This window comes from Ranitomeya variabilis, chromosome 6 (genome assembly GCF_051348905.1).
Source record: "Ranitomeya variabilis isolate aRanVar5 chromosome 6, aRanVar5.hap1, whole genome shotgun sequence".
Taxonomy (NCBI): Eukaryota; Metazoa; Chordata; class Amphibia; order Anura; family Dendrobatidae; genus Ranitomeya; species Ranitomeya variabilis.
The window spans coordinates 23343865-23354056 of record NC_135237.1 but is presented as its reverse complement, the minus strand read 5'-3'; the positions used below and the strand labels follow the sequence as shown (position 1 = coordinate 23354056).

General features: G+C 44.7%; 1 protein-coding gene across 1 annotated transcript; it reads right to left on the bottom strand.

The window, feature by feature from the left end:
- Positions 1-536: 536 nt before the first annotated feature.
- SOSTDC1 (sclerostin domain containing 1) lies at positions 537-7961 on the bottom strand. The gene is made up of 2 exons (XM_077268066.1): positions 7714-7961; positions 537-1342 (listed from the first exon to the last, which is right to left on the bottom strand). Exons 1-2 carry the CDS (start codon positions 7916-7918, stop codon positions 903-905), a joined length of 645 nt encoding a protein of 214 aa, XP_077124181.1. The 5' UTR covers positions 7919-7961; the 3' UTR covers positions 537-902.
- Positions 7962-10192: the final 2231 nt, after the last annotated feature.

Sequence of the window (10192 nt, the reverse complement as noted above, 5' to 3'; positions counted from 1 at the left end):
TATATTTACGGTAATCTGAATTAACTAAAATAATACATGATATATTAAGAAAAAATTTGAAAAAATTATACATTTAGAAATATTTAGAAATGAAAATATATATATATATGAATTTCAAATACTTTTTACTAAATGTATAATTTAAAGAATATGTTTTTCACTTACACACACATATATATATATATATATATATATATATATATATATATATATATATATAAAATTTCTTAATTTTTTTTAAAGGGAGAAAGTGAAATTGTTGCCATATTAAAAAAAACTTTTGAATTTAGAAATCATTTTTAACTTATGTTTATCGCCTAATTACTTTGCTTTTACTTTGGCATATTTTCATAATTTCATGTTGTCTCAAAAAATTAAAAATTATATTTTTTGAACTTATTAATGAACAAGAAGAAATTGATGACTTGACTATTTGGATATGTCATGACACCTGTTGGTTAAAATATGTAACATATTAGATATTTTCCTTAATATTTTTGTTTTTAAAAAAAATAAGGTTATATTATTTAAAAAAAAAAAACAACACCATACTTTAGCTTGTCTATTCCTGGGGATATAAAAGAAGGGATTTATAAATTATTTAAACTTTTTTTATTGTCTTTTTAAATCTATCCAAAGCACCTTTGACCCGGTCCACAATAGCAATTAAACATAAAACTTCTGCAAAGTTTTCCCAGATATTTAGAATTTTTCCTTACATTTTTTTTCCAGTCCTTCAAAAAGATTAGGGTATTTAAAAAAATTGTTTAAAAAAATTCACGTTGAAGGATGTTTGTAGCTTTTCAACCAACGACCTTTGGAATTGGGGTTCACAGAATGTAAATGTTTTTTTGCAAGTCTTAGGGGACAAAGTCATTGAGCCATCTTCCATCGTCCCGGGTCTAGCTGGATATGAATTTGCTGATCTTACTTAGTCTTTTCTTATCTCGGTTGCTGTGGGAATGATGATGTTGGTGAGCATGGACAGGTTTTAGAGGGGACACCCCTTCGTAGTTGTGGCTGGACTCGTTGTGTTGCCTCGTGTATCGCTTGCACTTGCAAGAAGTGACCACGGTGACTTTGTAGGTTCTGGTGGTGCCATCCGCACATTGGAGCTGGATGCGTTGGGTGCGCGTCTTGTCGTTGACGCATCTCCATTCCTGGGTGCTTCGACGACTCCAATATTTCAGGCCGTAACCTCCTCCAATCCAGTTGGGAAGAATAGGTAGAGGAAGACATTCTCCGGCACAGACAAGCTCCTTTAAGGGTCTTAGGCTGGTACACTGGCCATCGGAAATGTACTTGGTGGATCTCAGCTCTCGACACCCAACTTGATGCTGGCCTACAAGAAGAGCAATGAAAGTAATGGTTAATTACCGGGTCAAGGATGGCTTATATGTTGACCTATTGAGAAATGTCATTAATGCCTTGGAAGACGTCCTTAAATTGACCTTCCATGGACTGATATTCCAGCCTAAAGAACAATCATGAGCCAATTATGGGGAGGTAAGGAGGACTTCTCATCAACCAGGATCCCTACTGCACAGACTGACTATTCAAGGAAATGTTTTGTCCTGAAGACCGTCATCCATTGACCAACAAGTATTGGTGTCAACGAGGCATCTACCTCTCTATGAACCTTTCTACCTCCGTATGTATGAACAGGGAATGGGGCAAACAAAGGACAATCATCTCACGGATGTGGACAACTATAGACATTGACCTTTTTCCCATAAACCTTAACATTGTTGCACCAATATAATTTCAGACATACAATAATCAGTGTAACAGAAACAGAACATAAATTCTGGAAAATGATTGGATGCAGCTCTTTCCTTTATATTTCCATCCTAACGTTCGGAGAGTCCTATAATTTGGAATTTCCCAAACCCAGAAACAGATGAGGGAGCTGGGATTATACAATTTAGCAGATTTTTCACTTTACAAATGAATTTTCTACATTTTTCTAGGACTTTTTTGTATTTTTAAATGAAACTCAAGGTGTAAAGTCCAAGTCGGTAGGATGTGACACAGCTAGCCGTGCCCCGGGCATGTATCTACAGGTCTTGGTGGATGTGATGACCAATTACCTCCCGCTGACAGACCTCCAAAATCCGGACTTAATTATGTTGCATGAAACCTGAGACGCAGGTAAAGACAACAACGGAGAAAACGGGCAAGTTGGGAACTGACATGGCCCTTTAAGTGATGAAAGTGATGGCGAGTTCTCACTGTATAGGAAACAATCCGCTAAGGACAATAGGTCACCCCCGCACCTCTCTCCCACTCGTCAGCGCTGCTCCTCGCTGCCATCTATACATTTCGTAACTCAGGTGAGAAGACGCCAAAAACTTTGTCTTGTTGATGATTAATGATCCATGGAAAGAAGCCAAATTTCATTTGTGTTCACTGCAATCCTGGTTCTCCCCTCCCCCTCCTCAGACAGATTCAGGTTGGTGGTGGGCCCCTGGGGGGCGAGCGCTGGGTGCCAGAGAACTCAATAAAATCTCTGTATGTTTACATCTGCCAAAGGCCCCGGGGCCCCGGGAATAGTCAGCCAGGAAGTGCAAAGAAACGCTGGACCCAAATCAAAGCCTTTCACCTCTGCAATCATTCCTGACATTGCAGAAATGTCACAGACAGGTGAGCGCGGAAGCAACTATTACCACAGCTCCCGACATACACAGGTAGCAGAGCCCAGTCTGACAGAGGTAGCAGAGCCCAGACAGGTAGCAGAGCCCAGCCTGACAGAGGTAGCAGAGCCCAGTCTGACAGAGGTAGCAGAGCCAAGACAGAGGTAGAAGAGCGCAGTCTGACACGGGTAGCAGAGCCCAGTCTGACACAGGTAGCAGAGCACAGTCTGACACAGGTAGCAGAGCCCAGTCTGACAGAAGTGCTTATTATATAGTAGTGTTGAGCATGACATAGCAGAGCTGAGTGACAGATGTGGCAGAACCAAGTGCAACAGCTATAGCAGAGCCTAGGTAGACAGATGTAGCAGATCCAGGCCAGATAGATGTAGCTGAGTGAAGTCAGATTTAAAAATGCTTAGAATAAATTTGTTGAGTCTGATGTAGCAGAGTACAGCAGTGCCGAGTCTGATGTAGTAAGACTGAGTTTGTCAGATATTGCAGAGTGGAGCCCCATTAATATAGCAGTATTGAGCCTCGGATAAAGTAACTGGAATCTGACAGATGTAGCAGAGCCCAGTCTTACATGTGTAGCTAAGATGAGTCTGTCCAGTGTTCTGATTCAGACAGATGTAGCAGAGACAAGTCAGATTTAAAGGGGTTGTCCGTTCAGGACAAGATAACAAAGGAAATATACATGGTTCTTTCAAGAGTATTGTATGGCCGGACATTATGGGTCAACAATATGGATTTTCTCTCTAAAATGCGTGTTTCCTTTCCTCTCCATATAAAGGTCTCTGATTGGGGGCAATGAATTAAAAAAAGAATATAATGTGTCAGAGCAGGCACACGGCTTGTGACAGTGATCGTCTTGAGCTCTGCTGCTAGATTTCCATTGATTGACAGCAAGCAGAGATCATGACATCTATGAGGAAATGAACTGCAAAGTATATTACAACATTGTAGAACTTTTTTATGCAGTAATTTCATTTTATTAACATGGAAAATCTCTGATAAATGACCAAGTCAGCTCTGCTACATGTAGGATGAGTGGCGGTGAGGGATGAGTGGCGGTGAGGGATGAGTGGCGGTGAGGGCGTCTACGCTTCATGTGTGGAGACAGCGTGACTTCCAGACATGTAACCAGAGAGACATGAACATTTCCTCTGTCATCTGTTACATTGTAACATCGGCTGATAACATTCTATTCATTGTGTCCATGTAAGGAAAGATTTACATAGGACTGCAATTATAAAGAGTCCCTTAAAGAGGTTTTCTAGTTAATGTAAATCTTTCTAATAGACTTGGTGTTTTTAATTCATCTACAAGTTCACAATCTCTGCTTGCTGTCAGCAAATCAAATTTCCAAAGAGCCTGAACACCGTCTGTCTGCACTGAAACATTGTAACAAACGAGGCAGAAGAAAGCATTGAGCCGATGAAGGATTGTCCAGGCTGGATTGTGTAGGATACATTATGTCTGTAATCGAGACTATTGGCATCTACTGACAACAAGCAGAGATCTGGATTATAAAGACACTGAAACACACAGGACATTACAACGTTTTATGATACTTTGTATTATAGCCCTTTTGTGGCTGCATAGCGCACCATGACAGCGCAACACGTCCGGAGCCCAACAGACTCAGCTCTGCTACACTGTACTATACCGTGACACTGAGGGTAAACGGATTAGATAAGACAGTATGGCCGAACTCCATGCCATGCAGATGATGGAGCCCATAGGGCATCACTAGTCCCACTGCACCAGGCAATAACCTCACTACTCCAGGTAATGACATCACTAGTCCAGGTAATGACATCACTAGTCCCACTGCACCAGGGAATTACATCGCTACTCCTGGTAATGACATCACTAGTCCCACTGCACCAGGGAATTACATCGCTACTCCTGGTAATGACATCACTAGTCCCACTGCACCAGGTAATGACATCACTAGTACAGGTAATGACATCACTAGTCCAGGTAATGACATCACTAGACCAGGCAATAAACTCACTAGTCCGGGTAATAACATCACTAGTCTCACTAGTCCAGGTAATGACATAACTAGTACAGGTAATGACATCACTAGTCCAGGTAATGACATCACTAGTCTCACTAGTCCAGGTAATGACATCACTAGACCAGGCAATAAACTCACTACTCCAGGTATTGACATCACTAGTCCAGGTAATGACATCACTAGTCTCACTACACTTGTAATTACCTGATATTAAACGATCATTGCTACAATCATGAGGAGACATCTTGTATTGTCTTGTGTGTGATTATTTGGGCCCCTCAGATCCTGACCTCTTAGTATCCTAATGTTACAGTAAATGGCTGATAACATAGAACACTAGCATAGCCTGGTTGACAAAACAAAAAGAATCACCATGTTAAGCCGGCACCATCTGCCTCATAAAGACAATATTTGCTCCTCTTCCGCCTCTTTCTATTCCCCGCCTTAGGTTTGTGCTCTGGGATGAGATGTACAGATTCCTGTGATCACTGCCAGACATAAGTGACGGACAGCTCTGTCCTAGCTGGGTCCATAGGCATGTACAGCAGCAAACTCAGCTCTGCTACATTGCGCCATGTCAGCACTGCTGTATCGGTAAAGCGCCTCTGTGCGTCTGGGAGACTCAGTACTGCTGTATCGTGCCATCCAAGCTCTGCTACATCGAGCAAGTTCAGCTCTTCTGCATCTGGCATTGTCGGCTCTGCTACATCTAGCAAGTTCAGCTCTTCTGCATCTGGCATTGTCAGCTCTGCTACATCTAGCAAGTTCAGCTCTTCTGCATCTGGCATTGTTGGCTCTGCTACATCGAGCAAGTTCAGCTCTTCTGCATCTGGCATTGTTGGCTCTGCTACATCGAGCAAGTTCAGCTCTTCTGCATCTGGCATTGTTGGCTCTGCTACATCGAGCAAGTTCAGCTCTTCTGCATCTGGCATTGTTGGCTCTGCTACATCTAGCAAGTTCAGCTCTTCTGCATCTGGCATTGTTGGCTCTGCTACATTGAGCAAGTTCAGCTCTTCTGCATCTGGCATTGTCGGCTCTGCTACATCTAGCAAGTTCAGCTCTTCTGCATCTGGCATTGTCGGCTCTGCTACATTGAGCAAGTTCAGCTCTTCTGCATCTGGCATTGTCGGCTCTGCTACATTGAGCAAGTTCAGCTCTTCTGCATCTGGCATTGTCGGCTCTGCTACATCTAGCAAGTTCAGCTCTTCTGCATCTGGCATTGTTGGCTCTGCTACATCTAGCACGTTCAGCTCTTCTGCATCTGGCGTTGTCATGTTACAAACTCAGCCCCGCTACATATAAGAAGCTCGGCATCTGCATCCAGTTATCTTTACTGGACTCTATGTGACAAACTCAGTAGCAATGCACCTGGGTAATTTGCCTCTGCTACATCTGGGAAGCTGCGTCCTATTTGCATATGACAAACTCGTCTTTGCTGTATTAGGCTATTCTGTTGCACCTGGGAATTGTAACTCTTTTCATGTGACAAACTCATATCTGCTAGGTTTAGGAGGCCAGCCTCTACTCTGCTGGATCTAGCTAGTTCTGCTTGGCTCCATGTGACAAACTCAGTTTATCTGTACTTGCATGATATAACTCTGCTACATCTGAGAAGCTCTGATCTGCTGCAGTTGGCAAACTCCTCTCTACAACATCAGGCTCATTCTGCTCTGCTGCACCAGAGGAACAAAACTCTTTGCATGTGACAAACTCAGCTTTGCCGCCTGTGTCCTTCTCAGCTCTGCTGTACATAGAAATCTTGTTCCATCTGACATACTCAGCTCTGCTACATCAGGGCAGATGTTACAGCCCTTACTACCTGCAACATGATCCACAGGAGCAGGTTTCCCAGATCCTGGGTGTCAGAGTTCGGTTCCTATTGTGTGATTTGTCTATGGGCCGGAGGAGTGAGTGGGAAATCTCCGCTCGGTGTCATATCAATATGTGCGGAGGGTAATATTATATGGGGGAGGGGACACATTGTGGGGGGCTATGGCTGGAGGGTACAATGGACTCACATAACAGCTCAATCACAGGATCAACCCTGGAAGCACCACATCTCCCTATATACAGTACAGTGGAGTACAATAGGTCATTGCATGCAGATGTAGCAGAGCTGAAGTTGTCATCAGACTGTGAGCTCTTTGAATTGTGCAGTCCTATGTAAATCATTATCACCATGTGTCGTGCCCACGGCAAACTCATTTCTCTAGCCTGTGTTATACCGCTAAGCTTTTTATTACAGATGTAGCAGGGGTGAACTTGTCATTTCCCACAGCTCTTAGTCTTGCATAGGACTGCAGGTAAACCTACCGCAAGAATTGTTATTACAAATTCAGCTCTGCTACATATGCACTGGATTGCTATGAGACTCCCACATGATATAACAGGGTCGGTCCCGCGGGGAATTGCTATCTCAGCAGTTGTATCATGCAAAAAAAAAAAATAGAATTTCCCTTCCCAAAGTAGCGGAGCCCGGCTCTCCAAATTATCGGCCGATTCTAATAAATATATATATATTAGGGGACTGCAATTTATGCACTTTTCTTATATATTCTCTAAAAATTGGGCAACCCCTTCCCTATGGGAGTTGGAACTGCTCCTTTAGGTGGGAACGTTCCTGACCCAGGTTTATCCATCCCAGAGTAGAGGACCCTCCTCAGAGGTAACAGATATATAGTGAGGAATTGCTATTTAAGCAGTTGCCAAAAAAAATGGAATTTCTCCCTTAGATGGGGGCTTACCTGTACTAGATCTATCCATCAAAAAGTAAAGGACCCCCCCTTCTTCCCAATTAATGTCCAATTCTAATTCTATATGTTAGGGGATTGTTATTTATGCAGTTTTCTTCTATATTCTGCAGCCCCCTCTCTATGGCCACTGGGTGACTCCCTTAGTTGGGGGCTTCCCTGTGCTAGATGTATCCATGCCCAGTACAGGACCCCTCAGGGATAATCCTGATAATATATTAGGGGATTGCTATTTATGCCATTCCCATTTCTCTATGGAAGGAGACCCTTTATCTGCTGTCCTGCTGGGAGTTGCAGTGCGCCTTACCTGTTCTGTCCAGGCTGGGGGTCGCCGGGTGTCTGCCCCCGTTCCGCGCCTGGTTGATGGCGCTGCTGTTGGCGCTGGGGGGCACCAGGTGCTTCTCCACATGGGAGTACAGGGTCTCCGTGGCGTCGTTCTTCAAGGACTGGCAGCTCCTGAGGAGGCAGCAGAGCAGGTAGAGGAGGCAGCAGTGGAGGCCGGGGAGCACCATGGTGAGGAGGCGGCGGCGGCGGCTCGCGGTGTGACCGCTCCGGTGTGGACGGCACCTTATATACCTTCTCCGGGCTGGAGACTGGGAGGGACCAGCAGCAGATGAGGGGAGGAAGCGGAGCTGAAGGTGCCGGGACTCTGAGGGTTAATGTGCAGCTTCCCTGCAGTCCCATGTCACATCTCAGGACATGAGCAGTCCCATGTCACATCCCAGGACATGTGCAGTCCCATGTAGTGAGTCCCTGCCTGTGTGATGGCACCAGGAGGGAAAAGCAGAACAGAGGCCGGTGTCTGTAGGTTATTGCTCACTGTTATCAGCCACTTCTCATAAGGCTGCTGCAATAAGGAGGAGAGGGCTGTGCAGATCTATGGACTCCGGGGCTGAGAGGGAGGAGAGGGCTGTGCAGATCCATGGACTCCGGGGCTGAGAGGGAGGAGAGGGCTGTGCAGATCCATGGAGCCCGGGGCTGAGAAGGAGGAGAGGGCTGTGCAGATCCATGGACTCCGGGGCTGAGAGGGAGGAGAGGGCTGTGCAGATCTATGGACTCCGGGGCTGAGAGGGAGGAGAGGGCTGTGCAGATCTATGGACTCCGGGGCTGAGAGGGAGGAGAGGGCTGTGCAGATCTATGGACTCCGGGGCTGAGAGGGAGGAGAGGGCTGTGCAGATCCATGGACTCCGGGGCTGAGAGGGAGGAGAGGGCTGTGCAGATCTATGGACTCCGGGGCTGAGAGGGAGGAGAGGGCTGTGCAGATCCATGGACTCCGGGGCTGAGAGGGAGGAGAGGGCTGTGCAGATCCATGGAGCCCGGGGCTGTCACTGCCTGGACTCAGACATAGGAGGGAGAGGACTGGGACAAAACTGGCTGACACCTGAGGAAAATAGCGCACAGGGACAAGACAAGAGGAGTTTCTGTGTTCAGCAGAGCAGGATATCTCCAAACTGGTACAGTCTGTGTGCACAGCATAAGGCACAGCCACTAACTATAGGGTATCTATAGGGTACAGCTACTAACTATAGGGTATCTATGGGGTACAGCTACTAACTATAGGGTATCTATGGGGTACAGCTACTAACTATAGGGTACAGCTACTAACTATAGGGCACAGCTAATAACTATAAAGGGTACTGGTATCTATAGGGTACAGGTAATAACTATATAGGGTACTGTGGGATCTATAGGGTACCACTAATAACTATAGGGCACAGCTAATACAGGGTACTGGTATCTATAGGGTACAGCTACTAACTATAGGGTACAGCTACTAACTATAGGGTATCTACAGGGTACAGCTACTAACATAGAGTATCTATAGGGTACAGCTACTAACTATAGGGTATCTATAGGGTACATCTACTAACTATAGGGTACAGCTACTGACTATAGGGTACAGGAATCTACAGGGCACAGCTACTAACTATAGGGTATTTATGGGGTACAGCTACTAACTATAGGGTATATATAGGGTACAGCTACTAACTATAGGGCCTCTATAGGGTACAGCTACTGACTATAGGGCATCTATAGGGTACAGCTACTAACCATTGGGTATCTATAGGGTACAGCTACTACTATCGGATATCTATAGGGCACACCCACTGACTATAGGGTACAGGCATCTACAGGGGACAGTTACTAACTACAGGGCATATATAGGGTACAACTACTAGCTATAGGGTATCTATAGGGTACAACCACAAACTATAGGGTATCTATAGGGTATAGCCACTTACTATAGGGTACAGTAATCTACAGGGCACAGTTACTAGCTATAGGGCATCTATAGGGTACAGCTACTAACTATAGGGTATCTATAGGGTACAGCTACTAACTATAGGGTATCCATAGGGTATAACCACTTACTATACGGTACAGTAATCTACAGGGCACAGTTACTAACTATAGGGTATCTATAGGGTACATCTACTAACTTTAGGGTATCTATAGGGTACAGCTACTGACTATAGGGTATCTATAGGGTATAGACACTTACTATAGGGTACAGGAATCTACAGGGTAGCTTCTAACTTTAGGGTATCTATAGGGTATAGACACTTACTATAGGGTACAGGAATCTACAGGGTAGCTTCTAACTTTAGGGTATCTATAGGGTACAGCTTCTAACTTTAGGGTATCTATAGGGTACAGCTACTGACTATAGGGTATCTATAGGCTACAGTTACTAACTATAGGGTATCTATAGGTTATAGCTACTAACTATAGTGTATCTATAGGGTACAGCTACTGACCATAGGGTACAGGAATCTACAGGGTAC

Excerpts from the sequence above, each read along its gene's own strand:
- SOSTDC1 (XM_077268066.1), bottom strand. The coding sequence starts at position 7,918 with ATGGTGCTCCCCGGCCTCCACTGCTGCCTCCTCTACCTGCTCTGCTGC. Across the intron at positions 1,343-7,713 it reads CCCCAGCCTGGACAGAACAG|GCCAGCATCAAGTTGGGTGT; the intron begins GTAAGGCGCACT and ends CTCTTCTTGTAG.